Source organism: Panicum virgatum, chromosome 8N (genome assembly GCF_016808335.1).
Source record: "Panicum virgatum strain AP13 chromosome 8N, P.virgatum_v5, whole genome shotgun sequence".
Classification (NCBI taxonomy): Eukaryota; Viridiplantae; Streptophyta; class Magnoliopsida; order Poales; family Poaceae; genus Panicum; species Panicum virgatum.
Genome location: NC_053152.1, coordinates 34,465,628 through 34,491,973, shown reverse-complemented (window position 1 = coordinate 34,491,973; position 26,346 = coordinate 34,465,628). Strand labels below are relative to the sequence as shown.

Here is a 26,346-nt window from a genome sequence, read left to right as displayed (position 1 = left end):
TAACTACTTAAAAAACTTGTGGTTAACCCACGGGGCCAACGTGATTACCACCACGGCACAATCGGCATGCATGATACAAATGAAAGGAGCCCAGGCGAAGTACCTCTCCGAGCCGACCGGCAACGAATCTTAAGCCTCTAGGCTTCTTTCCTTTGTGACTCAAAAGAGCGCAAAGTAATGTCAGTTGCTTCATCCAAGCAAGGCATCACGACGGCGTGTGAGCAGTGTAGCTTTATCAGCCAACGCTTGCTTGCTACACACTCCAGGGATCGGATTAATCCTCTAAACACAAAAGCGTCCTCTGCGTTCAATGGTTATGCATACAATCAATCCCTCATTATTTTTTCCAGAAGCGCTCTCTGTTTCCATGCCAAGCACTCAAGTATTCCATCCTTGGATAGTAGTGTGTAGCAAGCATTGGATCTTCACCTTTCCAGCCTCCATGCATCTATAAACACAGCCCATACCTGTAAGCTTTCCTTTACCTGTTCTATTGCCTTCTACCGGTAGCTGATTACCCGAGAGCGCAGGAGCCCAAGCATCCCCTGCAACCTGAGGTAACGATCCTCTCTCTGGGCTTTTGATGCAATAATTTCACACTTGACACATGTGTGCTTCTTTTGTCCTGCATTTTTTTCTTAGCTATCTAGCTACTATGTTTTAATCTGCATGAATCTTCATGTTCATTTGTTTCCATAAGAGAGCGAAATAGTTGAAGCCTCCATTGCGGCATCCATATGTGTTGGACTGTAAATTTCACATGTCAATAAGTTAATCACGCAAAGTTAATCAATATATAAGCATTATTAAGCCATGATGTATGTAACCAGACAATGTTACAGTATGACTATATATATGATTAACTTGGAAACAATAAAAATTTGGTAGAAATGCAGGGCTATATATATATGATTAAGTCCTACGTAGTTGTTAAACAATACTAACAACACCTTGCTACTGCAGTAGTGGTATAAAAGGGGTGGCTGCTTCACTTGCCGACAGCAAGTACTGCAGTACCACTCAAAGCAGCAGCGCTATTACGTATCTTTGCAGTGGTAATAACCTCATGTGTACGCGATTTATTTGCTTGTAGCTCGATCACAACATTCAAGCTTCTTGATATCTTCTCGTCAAGCCCCTCACCATTCACTACATATCCAGAGCAGAGAGCCCGGCAAACAGAGCGCCCTGCACATATACTGGGGTGAGCAGTTAATTCCGTGTGCCGCTTTCATACATATTTTTACGCTAGAGTTTCCATGCGTGGTAATTGCTTACATATTTTTACGCTAGAGTTTCCATGCGTGGTAATTGCTTAGTGGTACGTAGTAAAACAAAACAATAGCAGTATGTTTATTTCACTACTACAGGTACACTCTATAGAGGCGGCTACCCCAGCCGCCAAAGGTTAGTAAAAATGGAGCATTTTCAGAGGTGGCTGATTTGTAAATTCATTTCCAGAGGCGGCTGAGGCATTTCCAGAGGCGGCTGGGTAGCCGCTTTTGAAAACGTGGATTTCCAGCGGTTTAAGTTTTGGCGCCAGAAATTTAGAAATTTTAGAAAATAGTCGGAAAATTTCAAATAATTCAGAAAATTATTATGGAATTATTTTTGGTTTAAGCCATGTTAATGACCACACATAATGTGCATTCATAGTTATACGCTCACAGAGAAAACTTATATTATATATACACATATAGTACACATGAATTACACCAAATTAGTAGTACCATTGTCACAAAATTATGTATACATGTAAACTAACGACATTTTAGATTTTCCCATTCCCGAAGAAGCCTACAGTTGGGCTGACGTCCTATCGCTGAACTCCTATCATGGAACCGGCCACTTTTTTGGATGACTTCGAATAGGATGAATCTGCAAATGTCACCCACTGTCTCTAGTAGATAGTCGTCGTCGAGCTCCTTTTGATGAACTATCCAGATTGTCTTCGGCCACTGCACAACGGCATTTTGTGGAATGAATTGTTGTGACATACACATATACATTATGAGTCATGCGGGGTGAAGTAAAATAGAGCAAGTACATACAAGATGGGGATGCGGGAAATCTCTTGTAGTGGCCATCAACCTTCATGTACTTATAGACGTAGTATCCGCAGTGTCTAGTTCCACTACGCTGGAGAATGGTTAGGAAATCAAAGTATGTTTCCTTTTCTTTGTCCATTGGATCAAGGACCCAAGCCATTGCATGATCCAGATCGATGTAGACGCATATCCAGTGGTTGGTGCATTGAACATGTGTTACCGTTTTCGAAGCTGGAAAAGTGTTAAGTATTGAATGTGTGGTAGATTGCAGAACGGAACTTACTCGAAGTGGTAGGGGCAAATAACGAGGTCTCCTTTATCCTCAAAGACCTGGAACACCTGTGCGATGTATGCCGACACCTCCATCATCTTCTTTCTCAAGGAAGTGTTCCGGAGTTTCTCCTTATCAGCTTTTGTCTTCCCGGTGGCTAGCTGCGGGGAATTAAGTGCCCACTTTGATGAGTAGTCCCACGTTGATTTCGTGGTTCTTTGGGGGTCCAAGTACCCATGTTGCCTCTTCGTATTGCGCCCTGCCATCATTTGAGCACTGCCATAGCAAGTCTATCAATCAGGATATGTACAACAGAATAAATTAGAATGTTTAGGAATAGATCAAGATATACTTACAAGAACCACGTGCGAATGATGTGCTCATTTCTAGATATCCGAGCCGGAACATCATCTGCATGTCATCAAAGACAAATGCGATTGTTCCGGCCGGGCCTCCAAAGGTGTGCTCGGGAAATCTTGTGCTTATCATGTTCACATCCGTGAAGCAAGCATGCAAGTACTAGTCATGGAACATCCTCATTCGACATGGTAAGCGCTCTAAGATCCGATTGGGAACAAATGGCTTGCCCATCACATACATTCTAGGGCACTCAGGGGTATTTGGGATGCCTTCCATGTCATACTGCTTCTTCAAAGGTGGGTCCTGTTTGTTGGTGATGGTCCTCTCGTCCTGTGGGGCTTTTCCCTTCATCATCTTCTCCTTGGTAACAGTGAGCCACATACAAACTCCTAGGGCTTCTACCTTCTAGAAGTGCCTGACCATATGTGGCACTTTCTGGCGTGCTTCGGTCTCCTTCTATGTCTGCTTTTGCGGCTGCTATGGGGAGGCGGCCTCCTAGTGTTGGCCTTGAGACGGGGGTTGGGATGACATGGCTTGATGTGCATGAGACCCTGGAGATTGTGGCCGCGCATTCTTCGGGTGGTGGCCCTGAAGATTGTTGCCACGCTGCATGGTCCAGTGTGGCATCTTCTTCTATCAGTGTATCCAACAGATCTTGTATGCCCTGACTCGCCAGAGAGGGAGTGTTCAGTACGATGTCCTTCTTGTGCCACAATATAAAATTCCCATCGCACTCCCCAAGTTCAGTCAGGCCACCATCATCTATTGGGTAGTCGATCTCGTACCCCTTGTGTGCCTCCTTGACACTGACCACCTCGACCCTTGGGTAGTCTGGATGGATGGGTTGGCAATGGACAGTGCCGCTGGGTTGGTGTGCGATGGCTGTTGCCAGTCGGGGTGGGCAAATTTAACCGAGAACCGAGAACTGTACTGAAAGACCTGAGAACCGGAATCGAAAGAACCAGAACCGAGAATTTCTATTCCTAGTTCGGTTCCTAATTCTGCGGAACCAAAATAGACCGGTTAATTCGGTTCTGGATCTCGGTTAATCGAACTAACCGAAGCCCAACAGCAGCCCAAGACATACAATGGCCCATCTTAAACCCTAGCTGACCACCTCCCCTCTCCCACCAGCCCCGCTGCCTCTACTTCCGTGTCCCCCCCTGCCCCAAGCCGCATCCCCATTCCCCTAGCCCCGCCGCCTCCACTCCCTCCGACCCCGACCACGGGGTGGCGGCGCACCAAACTCCGGCCCCCCGCCCAGTCATTGCCACCGCGGCTGGCCCGTCACCGCCACCCAGCACCCACCGCTGCCGCCCTCGGAGCTGGGCTTCGACGCCGGTGATGCGTCCTTGGGCTTCTTCCGCCCCGTTGCCGACGGTGGCGCCACGCCCATGGCTCACCGCCGGAGGCTCACCAAGGTCTCCGTCATCGGCGCCGGCAGCATGCAGTGGCGGTGGCGGTGGCGCCCATGCGGCAGCTTCTCGTTGAGGCTCTGCGGCCGTGGCACAGCTCGAGCGAGGTGGATGCGGCGGCGAGTTGGCGCGCAGGGTTCGAGGAGCTGGAGCAGCATGAGCCGCGAGGGCCCCATAGTGGCGGGGGTTCGGATGCGCGGAGTGAGGAGCCAGAGGCCTGCGCGACGGCTACGACGCACCCGAGACACCTTCTTTTTGCTTTCTGAAAAAATCGGTTCCTTCGGTTAGAATCAGAACCAAACTGAAAGAACCGAAACCAAAATTTATCAGTTCCTACATTCAAAAAGAACCGATCGGTTCCAGTTTTCTAAGAACTGAAGTTTTAAAAGAACCGAAGAACAGAACCAATCGGTTCAGTACTAACTGAATGCCCAGGGCTAGTTGCCAGTCCTGTACCTTGCCAGCCCTCCCCACCATCACGAGCATTGTGCATGGTGTGGGATCCTATATGAGGTCTACAGGAGTGTTTCCTACCGTGAATGCTGCTTGGCAATTGTCCCCCCAGCGATTGCAGTGCTTCGTCCTGTGCTGGCCTGGGATGGAAGCCTCGCTCGGCTAGGGCTTTGTCGACCAGTGCCTGGACCTTCGCGTCGATGTCTTCATTTTTCTTGGCATGCTTCTTGTACTTCTCCTTTTCCTCATCCTATCCCTCCTTCCAGATGACCATCTTCCCCTTTCCTCGTATTTGGCCCGTGTGCTCCTTGTTGCCCAAGGCAACATTTAACTCACAATTCTCCCTTGAGGGAGTGAATAGAACCTTCTTCTTATCTTCTGCCAGCTTAATTATTTTCTTGGCAGCTTCTGCTGTCTATGTAGAGAAAGAGTCTAATGAAGAAGCGGCCTCTGCCGAGACTCCAATTCCTGCCATGGACCGGGACTCCAAACATCGGGTACATCCCAGCAACCTTGGCTTCTTCCTCACGATTCCGGAAGTGCGAATCCTTTTCTGCGTAGCCTCGGTGCCTAAGTAATGAGGATGGATGTTCCTCTTCGCCAGTTCTATCATCTTTGCACTTTTGTCCTGAGCCGCTTCCGTTGTCTTCTGGACCACGAAGTCTGCCCACTGAGATTCAGTGATCTTCCCATACTCCTTGAAAGGGGTCAAACCCTTTTTGACATACATTGTGTTCAGTTTGCTTCGCAAGAGTTTGAATGCCTCATTGTACACCTTCAACGTGAGCACCTCGACCTTCGCTTCACTCCCTTTGGGGAACTTGAGGTCAACAAGGGTGAAACAATCTTCCCATACTCCTTGGAAGGGGTCAAACACTTTTTGATGTACATAATGTTCAATTTGCTTCGCAAGAGTTTGAATTCCTCTTTGAACGCCTTCAACGTGTGCGCCTCGACCTTCGCTTCACTCCCTTTGGGGAGCTTGAGGTCAACAAGGGTGAACCCATAGTTGTCCACTTCGACACCTTGAGGGTACTTGACCCATTGTGACCCATTGGCAACAGAATACGAGGAACTATATACCCAATCCGTTGGCTAGCTCCCATATGTCTTCAATGAAGCTAAAGAATGTTGTAGTTACATCCGAGACGTTCACAACATCAATGCGAACACCACTGTTCTAGTTCACTGACTTCTTGTCCTTTGCATTCAAGTAAAAAGTGTATCCATTGATGTCGTAGCCTTTCCATAATGTAACCTGGCTCGAAGGGCCCTGCAACAACCTGTGAAGTATCCTCTCATCATTGCTATCTCAATCTGGTAGGTTCATGTCCTTGAACCAAGCTATGAATCGATGCCTGTGTGCCTCATGATCCAGTCATCTGTGCGATCATTACTCTCAGCTCGAATCACATCCAAGTGCTCCTTGATGTACGGCACAACCAACTGTAATTGCTGTAGCATGCTGTAATACGCGTGTTCCACGGCGATGAAGTCCTTGTCCATGAATACTTTTTTCCCCGACGTGCCTTTCCCTGCAAACCTACCCTTATGTCGTGAATTAGCAAGGACAATACCTCTCTTGTCTTGTAGGTACTGTTGGCAGCACTTGATAACCTCTTTGGTATGGTAGCCCTGAACCATGGAACTCTCTGGATACGCTTGATTTAGTACGTAGCAGCTGAGGATGGACATGAGTCGTTTGATGGTCCACATCTCGTGTAAGTAGCATGGGACCATGGCCTGGATCTGATCGATCATGTGGACCATGAGATGTGGCATGGTGTCGAAGAAGGCTGGTGGAAAGCACATCTCGAGCTGGTTTTGGGTCTCCACCGCGAATTCCGGTAGAGAGCCAAGCTCCTTTTCGTCGATCGACTTCTGCGAGATTTTGTTGAAAAAGTAACACATCCGAGTGATGACCATCTTCAAATATTTTAGGTTTATTGCCCTAATTGCAATTGGCAATAGGACAGTCAGCATCACATGGCAATTGTGGGCCTCCCGTTTATGGGAAGGTCTTTCATGGAAACAAGTCTCTTCATGTTGCCCGAGAAACCTGTCGGAACTTTGAGCCCCGCAAAAATTTGCACACCGCCCTCCTTTCATCAAGAGTCAGGTTGAAGCTAGCTGGAGGAAGAAGATACTTGCTGTTGCCTTGAGGTTTCGGGTGAAGCTGCAGCTTCACATTGAGCTAGACCATGTCCTTTCGAGATTTCAAGCCATCCTTAGGCTTGTCCGATGTGTCCATCAAGAGGCCAATCACGCTCTCAAACACATTCTTCTTCAGGTGCATTCCGTCGATAGCATGGGGGACCTCAAAATCTGGCTAATAAGGCAAGTACTTGAAGAAGATGGATGCTTCTGGAAAGGCACACTAGAAACTGGGGGTGTACTTCTATCCCTTGTCTTCCCTTCCAACGTCTTCTTGTCGAAGACGACCTGGATGTTTTTCACCATCTCAAACACTCGGTGCCCATTCTTTTGTCTATCTGGTGCGGATTAAGTCTCGGGCTTGTTGTCATACATCTTGTAGAACAACTTGCCACGGTATTTGTGTGATGGCTTTAAGAATCTTTTGTACCTCATGTAAACTATCTTCTTCAACGCATCAAGGTACACCTATCTAGTGTCTCCCAAGCATACTACACATCCTATCTTGCCTTTGATCTACCCTATTTGCACGAACATCACGGGATAATAATTAATAGTGACAAAGATAATGGCTCAACATATGAAGTCCTCCTTTCTGAAAGCATCATACATCGGCACCCCTTGTCTCCATAACATTTCCATTTCTTGCATCAGTGGCTCTAGAAACACATCTATATCATTGCCATGTTGTCTGGGACCTTGATTGAGAATAGTGAGTATAAGGTACCTTCACTTCATACAACGCCACGTGGGGATGTTGTATACTGATAAGATTACTGGCCATGTGCTATGGTTGCTGGTCCTCTCATTGAAGGGATCCATCCCATCCGTGCTCAAGCCGAACCATACATTATTCCTAGGGTCACTACTGAAGTCTTTGTACTTCTTGTCAAATCGTTGCAACTACGTAGCATCTGCAGGATGTTGAATCCTTCCGTCCTCCTTTTTGTGCTCATCATCCCACCAAGTCATCATTTCTGCTTCCTTGGTTTTTAAGAACATCCGCCTCAAGCGATCCATGACTGGTAGATACCACATTACCAGAGCGGAAATTTTCCTCTGCTTCGCTTCATATCTTAGAGGAGTGTCCTCCTGCAGTGCGGTATTATGGGCTTCCTTTTTGCCCTCCCTTCTTCCTTTTATTCTTCTTCCCTCGATCGTGGGATTCATCGCCAACGTAACAATCATTAGTCTTGTATCGACTGGCTCCACACCTTGGGCATTTTTCTTGTGATTGAAAGGTATCACCACGGTAAAGGATACAGTGGTTTGGGTGTGCTGTATTTTTCAACCCCCATTGTCAACGGACTAATGAGCTTCTTTGCGGCGTATGTGTTGGTGGGGATTTAGTTTGGGTTCGGGAGCATCAACCCCATGAGATGCAGTAGATCATTGGAACCGCAGTCCGAGCAACCATACTTTGCCTCCAATATAAGGAGCTCTAGCACAAAATGTAGTGTCGTCCAATGAGTGGGACAACCATTCTCAACACTGTACAAGTTTGCCTTGCTTGCTCTTTTAACCCTCTCTAGATTTTCTGCAACTCTCACGCCCTGGATTAACATCTCCCTTCCAATGTTCCGAAGCAAATCCAGGGTTGAAATTCCCCACCACCCGACCCGCGACCCGTCTCGGGTCTTAATTTCTCCCCATACCCGTCACCCGCATGTGTAACAGGTACCCATTGGGTGACCCACCCTTGCATAACAAACGCGAGACGAAGTCCCTAGCTTGGATTTACAGGGGTACCGGCGGCGAGCTGGAGCTCGATGCCCCTTCTTTTGGCGGCGGGCTCAAGCTGCTAGCTCCAACCACCAACGCCACCAGCAGCAAGGGGGCGGGATTCATGGGCACGGGCTCGAGCCTCGAGCGTCGAGCAGTCGAGCTGGAATAGGGAGGTCCGAAAGGGGGTGGGGCTTTGAGTGCCAGTGGCGTGCGTCACGCGCCCGGCGAGCAGCCGCACTAGCAGTGAGCTGGAGCCCGGTGCCCCTTCTTTTGCCGATGGCAGGCTCGAGCTCCCAGCTCCAATCAGCGATGCAATTAAAGGCAGCAGGAACGGGAAGGGCTGAAGGGGGCCAGGACTTCATGTGCGGGGTGGTGGTGGGGCGCATGCGGGAGGTTGAGGGTCGGTGTCGAAGGGAGGCTGGGAGCAAAGCACCAGATCCAGAGGCTAGAGCCCCTAGCGGCGGTGGCTGGGTGGAGGGGGGATTTGGATTGGGGTGGTTGGTGGGGAATTTAGGTTAGGGTTTTAGGTATATACATACACAGGGTTTGGAAGCTGGGTCCACATGTCATACTAAAAATGGGTGCCTCATCGGGTAATGGGTCCGGGGTATGAAAGAACGTACCCGCACCCGCTTCACCCGAAGGGTGAGGAAAATACCCGTTAGCAGACCAGTGGGAAGATCCTGCTTGTCCGTGGCCACCAATTGAACTATCAAGTTCGTGTACGCATGCGTCCATGTATCTGATGTCCACGTCGTCATTGATCAAGTCATCACCGACTGCTTCACCGTGATGGATCCATACAATATAGTCCTTCACAAATCCACGCGTGATCAAGTGCACCCTTATTGTACACATATCACCCAACTGGAGGTTGTTATTGCAGTCCTTACAAGGATAGGGTATTTCAGTTTCGTTTTTGCTCGTTGCATTGTTCTTCACAGCTTCTATGATACCATTTACGCCATCACGAAACCCTTGCTCATACCTAGGTGTATCATACATCCACGAACTCTTATCCATCTGTAATATGACAAAAAATATATATAATGTGCCAATTAGTTCAAATAAAATTGACCATGACCAATATGTATCATTACGTGCATTGTGGACTTCATAACATTGTCTTCTGGACCGTATCTCTAAGTAATTTTAGAAATAATTTACTAAATACATGGATAATATAATAACTACTACAAGAACATACATATCAAAATGTCTTATGGCCCATCAAGCCTGAACTAGGTCAAATGTATACATCACGTCCTCCACATACGGAGCACTATCAATATTACTGTCCACATAATTGTCATATTCTCCACCACTTAAATTAAGCTTCAATTCAATTGTTTATTGACACTCATGTGCCGCATCAAAATTCAAAATTTGTAAAAGAATTAACATTATTTATGACTATGTACAATGGGTAATATGCAAAATAATTCTAACAATTCTATCAATATTACATGCATAAATAAAACATAAACTAACATTATAACTAGATCTAGATCTGTGCCCTATTCAAATTAAACTAAGCAATCCATGGTGAAATTGATTACAAGGGTACTAAACGAGCACGCAATCATGTTCCCCTACCAAATCCTATCAATTTTGGGCTCAATTTCATCCAATTTCTCCTCAATGCCATGTAGGAGAGAGAAAACCAAAAGCTTAAGAGCCAAATAGCTCCTCACTAAAACAAGGAAAAAAATGAGAGGAGGAACTTGCTCTCACCTTGATCCACCTTCTCCTCCAAAGAAATGAAAGTGAAACCTTCGCCCCTCAAATTTGCAATTTTTGGATGTTTGCCCAAGCTCTTGGGTTGGAGAAAGTGACCCGAGGAGGAAGAAAGGGGCTGCAATATGTACCTGGGCCATTAACAGAGGCCGCTGGGAATGCCAGCTAAAACGAATCGGATTTTCGGAAGGAGAATCCGACTCCTCGTATCGTCGTGATAGTCACTGGACCAGTAGCTATCACATAAAGAACTCATTTCAATTACATATCACAGACATACATCGCGTTAAATCATTACTCGAATTTATTATATAAATAATCCAGAGGATTGTAATATTAATTTCTGGGTACAAGCCAACTTGGGCCAAAGGAATCAAAAAGAAGTCGGAAGCGGTAGCTAATCGTCTGGGCATTCTTCATCTTCACACACTTCTCCACAGGCAGCGCAGAGTGTAGCACGGGCCGTCCTTAACTTCTTTTTTCGTCATCCTGGTTGATCCTGCTGATCGGATCCTACATTCATCAGACTATCCCCAAGGATGGGATAGGATCACATCACCATCCGGATGAAAGGTTTAAGTGGATACAATAAGGTATAAAGTAGAAGCCAAAGGATAAGGCTGGGGTTTTCTATGCAAGCAGCAAGCAAGTATATAAACATATACTACATCCAAAACACCTCAACATGGGCCATTCCGGCATTCCGGACTACCGGTCACCCACAACTTCCAAAACCCACCAAGTCGGTGCGAGAACTCCCACTCCTCGCACATCAACTGCACTCTAGGCAGAAAAAGTCAACTAGAGGGAGGTAGAAATCAAGTAACCCTACTCTATGAATGTGAAGCCAGATCAAGAGTTGTACATGACCGAGTACGCGGCTATACATATAGTTTTCACCCTACAGGGGTTGTACACATATACCCACTCGCCCCGAGGCCAGCCAAGGATTAGCCGACTAACTCCGAGTCACCGGTCTACTGTAACAAAACTAGTGGCTACAGACACCATTGTGCTCTCCCGGATTTGGGATGCGTCCTCCCGCGAGAGGTCGGGCGAGACTATGAAGCCTTCTACACATAGATCTGACAAAATCCTGCTACTCGGGGGCCATAGGGTCGGGCCTTCTCCCCCTACACTAATACTCTATCCTCCTACAGGCTTGGTAACGCGCGTAGCTAGCTCGGACCGGATCCACACCCATAATGGAGAAGTGGCGTGCACATTTGACATAGTTCCTTCTCTAGGTCCACTATCTCGATCTATGTTGCCGAGGCGAGTATCTTCGTTACTGGTTTGCGTATCCGCCGCAATGGTTCGTGATTGGCACTCATCAAAGGTATAACCCACCAACTCCTTAAATCCTGCCATCTTCCCGAAGGAAGCGTTTTCCGAAGGAAACAGGCACCCCCGACAGGTGCTCCGCTGGATGTGCGCGTGCACATCCCCGGACCATAAGTTGTGCCCAACATACAGCCCCAACACCTGATCCAAGGATCAGGTTAGTTCACTCGCCCCCGATAGAAATCCTAGCCACCAACTACTCATATGTGGATCTCCACTCACGACAAGAATATCATCACATATGCCACACATACACATACACATACACATAGTAGCCAAAGCATCTCATAAATCCAATCAAGGTAAAATAGGACTATAAGGAGTTGAGATAAATCAATGGGTTATGCAGGTTCATCTCATCTCAACATAATAGTAAAGCGGTAGCATAACTTGCAAGCAATGCCTAATAGGTATCCAATTCATACATGGGCTTGAACCTAGTGGTTCTTCATAATCTTTCTGGGTCTTTAGGGTCTTCTGGTGCTCCGAGACGTCCTCCTGGATCTTCTGGGCATCCAGAGTGTCGGTCAGCTCCTCCACGTGGGGACCTATTCATAATTACGCATAAACATAGGGACCGAAGTGCAAACATGCACAAAACTGCTCAAATAAGATCGAAAAAACAATAAAATCTCCTCTAATGGGTAGATCATGATTTTAGAAAAATTATGAAACTAGTTTCAAAATTTTCGGAGGTCCTGTTAATTTATTATGAATTTTCTAAGGTTAAATTATTTTCTAAAAATAATGAATGATTATTGGAAAAATAAAATCACAGGGGGACACGTGACGGCCTCTTTGCATGACGTGTCATGTTGACGTCACCAGGTGGGTCAAGTCTGCTGACGTTAGCAGTGGACCCTACTAACATCAGCGTTGACCTAGTCAACTATGGTCACCGGGTCATCTGTGGGGTCCACGGGTCAGCGGGTCCCACCGGTCAGCCGCACTGTGAGGCTAACAGGTGGGCCCATGTGTCAGGTCAGTTTAAAGAAAAAGAAAAAAAGAGAAGGTTACAGTGTACCTAGGTTAAATGGGCCGAAAGGGGAACAAGGTCGGACTTTGATTTTAGCTTCTTGGACCGAATTTGGCCCAATCCGCTCGGCTCTCTTTTCTCTTTCTCTCTCACTCACTCGTCGGCTGACAAGGCGGGCCTACGAGTTGGCGCTGCCGCCCCGGCGTTGACAGGTGGGACCCGCATGTCGATCTCTCCAAGGGATCCGGTATGGCCGACTCGATCCCAAGCGACTTGGTTTCGTGTGGCTATGCGTGTGTGTGCCCCGCGCTTGGGCAGCGTGGGCGGCGGCGATGGCAAGGGTTCTCCTGGTGGCAATGATGACATCGGCCGATGGAGGAGGAGTGACGGCGAGGCAAAGCGTGGGCACAGACGGTGGTCCAGCGGCAAGGTCGGGCTTGGCGCAGAAGGAACAACGCGGAGCGGCTCGGCGAATTCTAGTAGGGCCAAGGGCGAGGACACGCCAGAGGCATCATCGGCGAGGTGAGGTGTGGCGGCGAAGGTTCGGTTTGAGTGCGCACACGCTTGAACTCACGGCATCCCGAGATTGAGCGTGGCTAGGCCGTGCATGAAGAGCACCTGTATCCTAGGCTTGCGCGGAGCGATGACGAAGAAAATAGAGGCGACTGCAAGGCTTCGACAAGGCCAAGGAGGGGTCAGGGTCGGTGGCGAATGGGATGGTGGCGAGGTCAGCGAGCATGGGCATAGAATGGCACGAGGTTAGATGTGGTCGGGCCGCAATTTGGCACGAGCGTGCGTCCAAGAATAGGGTAGGCGGACATGATGGCGGTAGAGTGGAGGCGAGGTCGTGGTTACACCAGCGGCAAGAAGAAGGCAAGGTCGAAGCTTGGCATTGTGGCTAGCCAAAAATGTGGGCGCGTGCGCGGCCCCCAGCATGGCCGAGGCCATGACACGGCCACAGCGCGCGGTGCAGGTGAGCCCGGACCGTGGTAGAGATGGGCTGCAGAGGCAAGGCATGGGTGGAGCCGAGGTGAGGCAATGGCTAGGGAACACTCGCGGATGGGCGCTCACCACTTGCCGAGTTCGCAGTGCGGTGAGATGGAACAGATGCAAGGCGGCAGCGTGGCAAGGGCCATAACATGGCATGGGCAACGAGGGGAAAGCGAAACACAACGGCGGTGTGATGAGCAAGTCATAGGTGGCGTGACGGGTCCGTGTGACCGTGGTCTGGCGGCCGCTGACAAGTGCTTGGCACAATACCATAGAGGCACTCACAGGTGCCCGACCATGACGATGGCGATGTGTGCGTGCAATGGGGCAAAAGCGGTTTACAAGGTGTCGGTACACAGCAAAGGAAAGGTCGTGTGCTTGGTTGTGGTGTGCGCAGGGTGTAAACCCGCGTGGGCACTTGGGCTTCAAGGCCGCAGCGGCGATAGCACAGCGACAACGGGCTACGGAGGTTACTCGCGGTGCGATGGCGTCGGGTCCCTGAAGAGAAAACAGCACAACAGGTGGGTGACAGGAATAGGGTTCCTACAGCTATGCTATTGGTGGGTTCGTCGACGGCGCATGGCTTTTGCCGAAAACACAAGGGAGCTCGAGGGTGATACGAATGTGGCATTCCTTGAGGCTCGAGGATGAAGAGCATAGTGCCATATCGGATTGGTGCAGCGATGGACCGATGTCGTGCCGTGCCGCGCGGCTATGCCGATGTAGTTGTGCGGGCGGCGGCTCAGCGATGAGGTCTGGCATGGCAGCATCGGGCAACTTCTCCTTCTGGTGCTGCGACGATGTTGCCTCTCCTCCTTGGCTTGATGAAGGTGCTCCGGCAACGCAGGATCGTCCTCCTCCTCAACTTCCCTTTCCTCTTCTTCTCTTCTCCCTCCTCCCTTGCTTCTTCAGGTGTGGCAGCTGTGACATAGGGGAAAGGGAAACCCCCTAGGGTTTGCTAGAGCTGCAGAGGTATGGCGATGTACGGTGCTAGGCGGACTAGGCGGAGCACGGCGATGGTGGGCTACAGGCTACGGCGGCATGATGTGTCCCTGCAGTGAGGTAGGGTAGAGGTAGTCCTGCGGTCTTGGCTACGAAAGGCTCATCGGTGCTTCGGCCGGTAGTAGAGTTTGGAAGGTTAGGTGCAGCGGCGGCCAACCCGATGGGTCGATGAAGACATGTGGTGGTGCAATAGTGAATCGAGGCCGAGCAGATTCGTGCGGTGTCGTGCCGAGGTGTGACATTAGGGTGTTCCTCCTCCTCGTGCTCAGCGGCGGCGCCGAGCTCCTACTCCTCCTTCCTTTTCTTCTTCTCCACCTCCTCCTCTTGTTCTCCTCCTCTGCTCCCTTCTCTGGTGTGGCTGCGGCGGCAAGGGCAAGAGCCCGAGGGGTGCTAGGGTTTGTGGCGGTGGTCGAGGGGGTATTATAGGTGAGGCACTAGGGTTCAAGGGCTCGGGCGCAGCTTGGATGACGGAGATTCTAGGCATCCGTGCCTAGGATGCATGGCACACATCGAGCCTCATGCTTCGAGGGCACTAGGGTTTTGGAGGGCACGCGTTGCTCTATTTTGGCATGGATCGAGAGCGCATCGCGCGGCGCGTGTGCGAGGGAAAAGTAGAGCGGGCGGTGAGCAGCGTCGGCGTGAGGGAGAAAGGGATATAGGGGGTGCTAGAAGGTGGGACCCGCCGGTCAGCGATTGCGGGCGGAGGCCTGCTAACACGCGCGGTGTTGGGCTAGCAGGGGCGTGCGCGCTAGCGAGCCGGGCTAGCAGACTGGCGGGATAGGCCGCATGTTTAGTAGGCCAAAAGGCCGACTGGGTTGGCCGGGCTAGGCTGAAAACAAGGTAGTGTCTGGTCTGGGCTGGATTCGTTGGCGGATTTGGCTTCGGGTTAGGGATTGGAGTTGGAGCTGGATAGGCTTAGGGCTTAGGTGGGGGCCACGCTGGGTAGTTAGGTTTTGAACTAAATTGAATGGCACACTTCAATTTAAATTCCACACAATTTCAAACTAGAAATTAAATCTAGATCAAATTCAATTAAACAAGGTAGAGCCAAATAAAATCCATGTAAGTCCAAATATTCTCACACTAACATTTAATTTCCTTATTTCAAATCACAAATTTTAATTACTAGGAATTTAGAATGGTAAAATTATGGCTGGGCATATTACCCGAAACCCGAACCCCAAACCCGAAAAACCCGAACCCGAAAAACCTGATCACTACTTCGGGTAACAAGTTCCGGTACCCGAAATTATTACAGGAAATTAGGGTTTTAACATCCGGTACCCAAATAACCCCAAAAACCCAAAATTATAAAAAGCCTAACTGCTCCAAGCCACCACCTACTGTGCTGCTGCGCTCCCGCCGGCGCCCCTACATGCACTCCTCGCTACTGCGTTGCGCCCCGTCTTCACACCCATCGCCGGCTCCTACTGCGCCCCCCATTACTTCGTCCCTGCAGATCCCACTGCTATGCGCCTGTGCCACACGCTGTGCCCATGCCGGACATCCTGAGCCTCGGCGACAGTGTAGTGTCATGCCCTCACGCCGAACATCCGTAGCCTTGGCGATAGTACAAGAGCTCGATGCGATGCAGATCAAGATGTTTCTCGGGTATCTTAGGAATACCCAAATCCGAACCCGAAATATCAGGTACCCGAATTGTCAGGTATCATTTTTTCAGAGAAAATTTTGGGTTTGATTTTTGAAAACCCGAATTTTTGAAAACCCGAAAAACCCAACTCGAAATTTTTGGGTAACCCTAACACCCACCCCTTGGTAAAATACACACTTAAGTGGACTAAATTACAGCATTACTATAAAAATTTTAAAATTCATATTTTTCTGACTTTCTAATATTCTGGAAAAATCCGGGATGTTACACCAGCCGTTTCTGAAAATAGATTTGCAGAGACGGCTGCGAACCCCAACCACCTCTGGAAATGGATGGGCTCCACCCTTTTGTAGAGGCGGCTGGCTACATAGCCACCTCTACAAATCCATTTGTAGAGGCGGCTGGCTTCATTAGCCACCTCTACAAATGGATCTCCAGAGGCGGCCATAGTTGCTAGCCGCCTCTACTGAAAAGGGGGTGGGGAGGGCGGGGCTCAGGAAATGAGTTTTGTAGCAGTGTTTGACCCATCCTCCTGGGGCCACCAAGTAGCTTATAAATATTGATTAATCTCCTCTAGCTTGCAATGTTCGCTTCCTTCATGGATGATTAACTTGGGCCATTGAGATTTCCTCGATATAGAATCCAGTTTGCAAACTTGTAGTACTATATATATACTGTACTGTAAGGATATATAGTGGCACCTACAGTTAGCATGTATGCTAATTGACGCATGATTTATTTGACCTATACTCTAGTGGGCTCAGAGCAAAGAGCTGCCAGGTATGGAGTGCCCTGCTGATAGCCAATACAATTGAGGTGACCACTTCTGTTCCACTTCCACACAACACAACGTTAATAGCAGTAGTTCTATATATGTAATCGTCATTCTGATGCATGATTTATTTGCTTTGTAGCTTCTCTTCCTTGCGCAAAATAAGGGCCACAGGACAGCCAATTACATTACATACGTGCTTCAGTGCAAAGAGCCCACCCTTGAGAGTCTGTGGTGAGCAACTTTCATACTGCCTTCGTATATATGTGCAAGTATTTTGTCATACTCTACAAGTTTCTGTTCATTGTGTCGCATTCATGCTTTTTAGCCATTAGCTGAATAGGACTAGTAACTACTTCAGCTAGCTCATCCTGTCATTAATACGTGCTTTTGTATGATTTAGGAACTTGCGTTCCCTCGAGCCATGGCGGCCGTCCTGGATGCTTTGGCATCCTATGTGAAGGAGCTGATCATAGACATGGTAAAAGAAGACCTGGACACGTTGCTGGGCGTCTCCAGCGAGATCAACAAGCTTGGGCACAATGTGGGCAACGTGGAGGCCTACGTTGCCGATGCTGAAAGGAGGCGCATCGATGACCCTAGGGTGCAAGGGTGGGTGAACAGGCTCAAAGGTGCCATGTATGATGCCACTGACATCCTGGAGCTATGCCAGCTGGACGCCGAGAAGCGGCGGCGCAGTCGCATGGGGACCTGTATGGAGGAGAAGGTGCCGGGTTGCCTAATGCCGCTGCTCTTCTGCATGTGTAATCCTGCCTTTGCCTATCAGATGGGCAAACGCATCAAGGAACTCAACGCGAGGCTCGACGAGATTCGTAAGGACATGGTCGACTTCAAGTTTGTAAAGCTCGATCAATACCAGCTGCGGATAGCGCCAAGTGATGCCACTCTGCCCAGCCGCACGACAACATCACAGATCGATGTGTCAGCTATCGTCGGCGACGCAATCGAGAGGGATACAAATGCCTTGGTGCAAGTGCTGCTGGCTAACGAGCCGGCAATCAAGGTGGTTTCAATCACGGGCACCGGGGGTGTGGGCACGACCACCCTTGCCAAGAAGATCTTCAACGATAGAGCCATCCAAGTTGAGTTCAAGAGCAAGGTCTGGTTGAGCATCACGGAGAGCTATAATACGGAGAAACTCCTAAGCTCTGCCATCACCCAGGCTGGGGAAGGGAGAGAAGTCCATGGGGATAGGGAGGTCCTCACGCAGGCCCTCACTAAAACTCTGTCGTCAGGCAAGTTTCTAATGGTGTTGGATGATGTTTGGAGTACTGGGCTATGGACTGACGTCCTCGAGAGCCCAGTCATCATTGCATGCCGTAACCAGCCAGGAAGTAGGGTCATTATCACCACTAGGGACGAGGACCTCGTCAAAAAAATGGGGACCACCGACTACCTGCTGCACCATGTCAAACCGTTGTGTGACGAAGATGCTTGGTCCTTGCTCAAGAAACAGCTACCACCACAGGTACCCATCGGCCTCCCATTATATATTGTAGTTGTTTTAGTAGCACATGATGGGTCGTACTTAAAGAATGATGATCTATGCGATTATATGAGCAAATGCCTGAACCGAAATACGTCATTGCTATGGAGCTAAGGCCCTATTTTGGAATGAAAGAATTTTGTAGGAATTTTTTTCTAGGAATGTGAGTGCTCAAGTGGATGATCAAGGACGAGGCGTACTCATACCTATTGACGACATAAGCGGAGCGAACACATTAGCATGAGATTAACCTAGCACATGATCATATAAGGTACAACAAGAACAAACACTTAACAATGGTACCAAGATAAAACACACTAAGAGCAATCACCCTTGATATATAGAAAGGAGAACATAAGCAAAAGATGATATAAGATTCACTCTATGATCAAAACATCCTAAGCAAGATATAAAGAGCTACTACACATGCAAAGAGTATAACAAATGTAAGGCAAGTAAAGTAAGGAGAAGGATATAGAAATGCTTAGTGGAATTGTCGAGTTTTTCCCATGGTGTCGAGAGGTTGTCATCTCCCCCTAGTCCACATTGAGGTGAAACCTTATCTCCCGTGACGCCAAGCCAACACCCCCTTCTAGAGTGCGCTCCGTGAGGAGTTGGGTGCTCTCTGAATGGTGTCACTTTGAAAAGAAGCCCCCAACCTTTTACAGACTTGTGATGGCCGTAACAACACATAATCAATCGGCTCACCACCAATGTTTAACCGGTTAGGTGTCGGCAAGCACCAAGAGTAACAAGTGCGGCAACGACCCCCCCCCCCCCGAACACCTAGTAAGCGAACACCGGATGCACACAAGCTCACTCTTCTTCTACCTAGCATAGAACTAGGAATTTGCGCCGGAGAGAATAAAGCTCCTCCTTGATCACTTGGTGGCACTAAGCCTATCGACTTGCCAGTGGCATCCTGCTCATAAGCACCTAGTCTGACACTAAGTCTATCGATATCTCCGGTGGCGCCTAGCCTAAAGATCCACCTCTTTCTTAGCACCTAGCTAAGCTCCTCTTCTTGGCGCAAAGATCTTCTCCTTCTCTTCTTGGCACAAAGCTCTTCTCCTTCTCATGACATCAAGCCTTTCAAGCACTATAACAAAAGCCACATCCTAGTGCTTCTTCTCTTAGCACATAGCAACTCTCAAGCACTAATCTTCTTAATTATGCTCATGTGCTTCCCTAGTCTCCGGTGGGTTCCTTCTAGGTTCGACACCTTCAACACACTAAGAAGGTCCACCTCCAAGGGGTGGGAGCTCAGCTATATATTGGAAAAAGTCTAAACTAGCTGTTACCCAATGGTCTGTAGCATAAAGGCGCCGGACAGTCCGGCCCTCTAGCTGTCGGACCGTCTGGTGGCTATGCTTCGAATATCTGTCAACTTCAAGGGGCTTCTTGTAAACTGACCGATCTCGGGAGGGCTACAGGATGATCCGGCGGCTCTCGCTCCTCTGTCCGGCTTCCTCTCTACTCTCTCTTGTTCTCCTCTCTTCTCTTCACCTTGGATCATATGGTTATTGGTTAATAAGGTCCAAAACCTTCTCCACACACCATTGATCCCCCGGGAGTGCATCCGTGTCCTCTGGCACTTGTACACAACACTCCTACTCCCGGTTTCTCGCCTCCCGACACTTCTCCAAAACTTCTCTAGCCTATACTCCTCTCATTCTCTTCCCTAGAGACAAAGTCGTGTGCATTCAACACTTCTCTAACTAGAGACACGTGAAAACTACTCCCGACCCCCCTTGATAGTCCGGTTTTCCTATTGACTCATCCTGCTAAACACAACACGGGCATCCATCACATGCGATGACACCCGATTCTATTGTGTCCTTAGCATTTTGCTCCATGCATCTTTCCATTGCCACGACTCCATCTCCATGCAATCATCGGGGTCAGAGAACACCAACCCCGAGAAAGCTTACCATGTGATGACAGAAGTACTGTTTGTGACCTACATCCACAAGTGTTAGATCACGTGATGACAACCTGATCAAGGCAATATATATCAAAGATATTAATGAATGCGTAAGATATGAATATGACATAAAATATGAAGGCATGGTGTCATATTCAACATGTGCATAAAATACTAAACTTCAACTAAGCACCTGTATATCATAATGGTAAAGGATATAATTGAAGCATAGCAACACATGATGATATAGAGAAACAAGAACATGTAATGATATGGTATAGGTTACAAGAAATGCAAGACACGTGCTATAGCAACATCACACACACACACACACACACACACACACACACACACACACACACACACACACACACACACACACACACACACACACACATATATATATATATATATATATATATATATAGGATATGAAATAAGCTCAACAAAATGCATGTCATGGTGAAAGATACATAAGTAATATTGCATAACATGACATAGCAACATGATGACCAGATAAAGAATACATGTGCAAAAGCACCATAAGCAAACACAAGTCATCATCAACACCTGCAATGCAAGAGATCATGTCCTGGCATAAGCTAAGCATATGAAATGGAACATGACAAGCAAGCTAAGGCATGGCATATGAAGATATATATGAGCACATGATCTTAGACATGATATGAACATATGATAGCATGGTAACAAGATAGACATGATATAGAAAGCACATCCTCATCATGGTATATTTGCTCAAGGTACCAAGGTATGTGTAACTTAGTGCTTTTCTACTTACCTTGGTGTAGATTTGATGTGTGTCATGTGGATACTTGTGGTAGACTTGATGTAGGTGCATGTGGTGGTCAACTAACATGTCTCATTGCTTCCCACCACCATCCTTACTCACATCACCCATTAATCATATGACACTACATCCATGAGACTAAACATTTTGCACAAAGCAAACATTGTTAGACCTATTGACCGTGTTGTCGTTAATCACCAAAACATATGAACCTTGTCATAGGTAAATTGGTCTTACGTACAAGCATATAACCTAAGACTAAAATATGAAATTGGCATTGCATGGTATATTGTATAGTTTTGACCTGATATGCACCATCTAAACAGGTTGTGTGATCAGTGTTGCAGGAATCTGAGAAAAATGCAACTTAAAAGTAAAATATGAAATTGGCATTACATGGTATATTGTATAGTTTTGACCTGATATGCATCATCTAAACAGGTTGTGTGACCTATTCGAGCAATTTTCAAGTTGTGTGACTTTTTTTTTTGCGAGGAAAGTTGTGTGAAGTTGTGGGACTTAACTGCACTCACCTTATAAGTCGTTGTACCTACCATGCAATTCACTCATTAAAATTTTCTATTATCATCTATTATGTCAGTTAGAAAAAAATATCTAGGTATTTTGGATAAGTTTTTGTTTAAGAAATGGTTAGTTCTCTAATAGTGACATGAGTAGGTAATTTACAACAAATTATAGGGATATTTTGAGATAATTCTTGCGTAATGGCAAAGGTGGATAATTAATTTTGAAGTGTTTTATATCTAATCGCTAAATGATTAGAACATATCAAAACTATGGTCGGACGTTTTTCTATTTTTTTCTAGAATTTCTAGGCTATTTATTTTTTCAATGCACCGTGGTGTGAGGGTCATCTGGTTTTATTAATAATAAATAGATACGTGGATATTACAGTGTGTTGCACGTTGTGGTTTGGTAGGGTGTTGCTTTGGCCCAAGAATCGCATTGATGGTTTAGAATCAATGTTAAACCAGTTTACTTTTAGATAGTTCAATCGAACTTGAGAATTTTTCTACTTGTCTAGAAAATTCTGTAGAAGTAGTGGAAATATATCTGGTATTAGGCTTTTTGACACATTTAAAGAAATTTTAACTTTTGTTATTTGGACAATGGATGAGATTCAACTCACTCAATAATGCTTAAAGCTGGCAAAATATGAGTGGTGATTCATGATGGGAAAATGGAAAGATCTTCGACAGACACAACCAGATTAATTATGTATATATGTATATATATATATATTAGGTACAATGGTAAATAAATATAAAAGTAAAATTATAAAGTTAACCTAGCGACATACTCCCTCTGGTCTCAAAAAGGAAGTCATTTTGGACAAGGTCACAGTCATAGTTTTTAAAGTTTGACTATTAATAACTTTTAAAATATTCAGTTTGTGGATATATAGAGCATATGTGTAGATTTGTCTTGAAGTGTACTATTTCTTAATATCATATATGTCTTGGTTTGTATACATATATTTTACTGGAAAATAGTGGTCAAAGCTCTATCTTGAAGAACTTGTCCTTGTCCAATCTTTTCTGAGACTGGAGGTAGTAATTTAATAAAAAGGTTCACTAATAAAATTAACAAGGTCGTTTGATAGAAGATTCTGCGTAGAACTCACAAATTGATATCTATTTGCAAGCAAAACCTAATTTATTGGAACTACTATTATGTCTAGAGAGGTACAATGGACTGAACCAGCTAATAGCTAGTGAATCCATTAGAGCATGCGGTCTCAACTCTCCACCTCAGCTAGTGTCTATGCAATTTATTAGTCTGCCACATCAATAATTTGCTGATGTGGCAAGGGAATTAATTAAATAGGAAATAGAAGAACGTACATAGTTTGTAATGCAAGAAACAGGGTCGACTCGTAGACCAAGACCGAAGACATCACCGAGAAATCCAATGGAAGATAGGTGGTTTCTTCGATCCTTCACCATTGATAGTACATTTATATAACTAATAATTTTCTTCTCTATCTTAACCACCATGGAAACTATACATTGGGGAGGTAGTGTTTATAAATAGTATCTATAGCACTCTATCTCCTCTAAATACTATCCATAGATACTTTGGGTTGGGATTGCCATTAGATATTAGATGTTACCATCACCACTGCCGCACATGTACTAATAACGTTCGAATTTGTTGTCAGGTTGCCGGAAGTGAAAATGATCTTGATGATCGGCTTAAAGATCCCATTGGGATGGGGATTGTTAGGAACTGTGATGGTTTACCGCTTGCCATTAAGGTCGTAGGAGGGCTACTGAGGACAAAGAGAGTAAATAAGCGTGAGTGGACAAGTATTTTGGAAAACCCTGCATGGTCAAGAGAGAAAATACATGATGAACTAAACTCTGCAGTGCGCTTAAGCTACGAGGATTTATCTCCTCCCCTAAAGCAATGCTTTTTGTACTACTCGGTAATCCCAAAAGGAGTAATAAGTCAGCTGACAAATGATATAATCATCGGGATGTGGATGAGCGAAGGGTTCATTCAAGTACCTGCTGGTGATGAGCAAAGATCGAAAGAAGAGATAGGAATTTGTTACTATTGGGATCTAATTAGAAGGAATCTAATAGAACCACAATTGGATAAAGCTTTAGATGGATCGATCTCGAGGATGCATGATGTCATCCGCTCTTTTGCTCAACACATGTCTAAAGAAGAAGCGTTGGTTCAGTCCGGCCAGATATGTTCCCATGCTTTATCAACAAAATTCCGACGTCTGTCTATAGAGTCCACTGAGTCAGAGTCAGGGTTAGAGTCAATGGTATTACCAAAGTGGAGTAGTATTTCACATAAACAAGAGTTACTAAGGAGTTTGATTATCCATGGAAAGATGAAATTTGAGCCTACTGATTCTTGCTTGAGTATGTTTCCTAGTCTACGAGCACTATATGTCAGCCAAGCGGAGTTCGATAGGTTTGTTGAGTCCCTATCCAAACTGAGGCACCTAAGGTTTCTCTATTTGGAAGACACGGATATATCTAAGCTACCAGATGACATAGATAAGTTGAAGTTTCTAGAGTTCATTCATCTCAAAGGTTGTGAAAACTTGACTAGCCAGATTCCTCGCAGCATCCTAACTCTAGAACATCTGAGGTTCCTTTGGATTATTGGCACACAATTTGATGTACCTAAGAGGTTCGGTCAGTTAACAAATCTGAGGACACTTGGTCTGTTCCCAGTACAAATCGATGGGGACTGGTGCAGTTTGCAAGAGCTAGGACCTCTTTCTCAGCTTAGAGCACTTTATATTGGGGGGCTGGAAAAGGTGCCTTCCGGCTCATTTGCTGCAAAGGCCAAGATTGCCGACAAGCAGCGGCTTAGCAGACTGGGCTTGTGGTGTAGCGACTGCAACTTGGATGAGGTGACGGAGGAGGACTGCCAACGGGTTGACGAGGTATTCGATCAACTCTGCCCACCGTCCAACCTGGAGCAGCTGTCTATTATTCACTACCTTGGGCGCCGCGTGCCAAGCTGGAAGTGTATGAACCAGGATGCATCGGTGGACTTCAACAGCCTGAGAACCCTGGATATGGCTGGCTTGCCTTTCTGCACCCAACTCCCTGATGGTTTGTGCCAGCTGCCCAACTTGGAGGGCATCTTGATCAAATCCGCTCCAGCTATCGAGCGTGTTGGTCCAGAATTTCAGCAGACCGGCGGCAGCAGCCGCAGCCTGGTAAGGTCGTCTTTTCCTAAGCTGCAGCACCTACAGCTGATTGAGCTGCCCCAATGGGAGGAGTGGGAGTGGGAGGAGGAAGCCGAGGCTACGATCGCCATGCCCAATCTGCACACTCTCAGGATTGGCTTTTGCAAGCTGGGCTGTCTCCCTGCGGGGCTTGCCAGCAGCAGGAGGCTCGCTCTGAAAGACCTCGGGCTGTGGGATCTCACCAGGATAACAGCTGTGGAGAACTTCCCTTCAGTGGTGGAGCTCAAAGTGAGTCAATGCCCGAGTCTCAAGACCATCCGCGGCTTCGGCAAGCTGCAGACCGTCCGCATCAAGTTCTGCCCGGCACTGGAAGTGCTGGAAGCCGGCCCGGCGCTCCACACCGTGGTGCTGGAGGACCCAGACATGGAGACGTTGCCGGAATACCTCAGAGGCCTGAAACCACAGGTCCTGCGGTTGTTGGACTGCCATCAGAAGCTGCGCAGCCTGTTGTCTGGCTCTGACGAGACCTCAGCCGACTACATGGCTGAGAAGGAGAAGGTCAAGCATTGTGGGAAGCTGGTCGTGCTGTAAATGAAATAATGAATTGCATGTATCGGTATAATATCTATCGCCCCATTCAATCCAGTTTATAATTATTACTTGCACATATCTTCTGACTCCTGTCCTGTTGTTTTCGATCGATATATACTAGCTGACAACTTGCGGTTTGATCCAACTTGTGCAAGGTCGTCTATTCAATCAACACAGTGTATGCATGGATGAATGAATCTCAACTTCCAAGTCCAGAAAGTGCAGGGCGCCATCGGCCAACAGCAGGTGTTCAGGAAAGCTGAAGCAAAGCTCCAGGTGGCCCCGTGTGCTCTGCCTCTGCTCGCTCGACAGGATGGTGAAATTATGTGGTCTCTGTCTCTCGTACAAGTTGTTCCAATTGATGCAGCTCTGTGTGTGACAGGATTAAAAAATAGTAATACTACATATAAGTGTATAATGGATGGATGTGTAATAAAGCTTTTAGGGCATATACACGTACATCAATTGTAACATATGCTAGTATTAATTTGAGTACGCCAGTCAGTCAGATGTAAATACGTACAAAAACATGTCAGTTCGGTGTACATTCTTCTCCTGCTTTGCTTAGGTGCAGCTCCATTGAAACAGGCAGCGTGCAACAGATGAAGCTTACAATTAGTACATCCATCAGTCTTTCAAGGTTTCAATCTTTGGAATAAAAAGGTTCCAATTTTCACCTGTGCAGGCACAAACGAGACATGTTCTACTCGGAACAGAGCATACCTCAACAAGCTAAACACGCCTTTATCAAGCACCAGAAAACGTGCGCTGGCTGGCATGAGTAGCAGAAGAAATGCTCCAGATCTATCTGGACTCCTCCAACTGCAAGCCGGGGGAGGAGCAGACGGGAAAAGGAACAGAACAAAACAAATTTTGTGCCGGCGCCCCGTCTCTTGGTCAATTTGTGGAGCCTGTTCTATGTGGGCATTGCGCAACACAAGCTTTTGTCTTCTGGGATGAAGCACTCGCTTAATA

General features: G+C 47.1%; 1 protein-coding gene across 4 annotated transcripts; it reads left to right on the top strand.

Moving 5' to 3' along the window:
* The first annotated feature begins 348 nt into the window (after positions 1-348).
* LOC120685312 (putative disease resistance protein RGA3) lies at positions 349-26,063 on the top strand. 4 transcript variants are annotated; one of them, XM_039967153.1, is made up of 7 exons: positions 349-557; positions 1,094-1,204; positions 16,843-16,903; positions 17,002-17,093; positions 17,263-18,348; positions 23,281-25,390; positions 25,597-26,063. In XM_039967153.1, exons 5-6 carry the CDS (start codon positions 17,284-17,286, stop codon positions 25,369-25,371), a joined length of 3,156 nt encoding a protein of 1,051 aa, XP_039823087.1. In that variant the 5' UTR covers positions 349-557; positions 1,094-1,204; positions 16,843-16,903; positions 17,002-17,093; positions 17,263-17,283; the 3' UTR covers positions 25,372-25,390; positions 25,597-26,063. The 4 variants fall into 4 exon arrangements, with proteins under 4 accessions (XP_039823087.1, XP_039823084.1, XP_039823086.1 ...); XM_039967150.1 differs by having other exon boundaries at positions 23,281-25,396; positions 25,527-26,063; XM_039967152.1 differs by lacking the exon at positions 1,094-1,204 and having other exon boundaries at positions 23,281-25,396; positions 25,527-26,063.
* Positions 26,064-26,346: the final 283 nt, after the last annotated feature.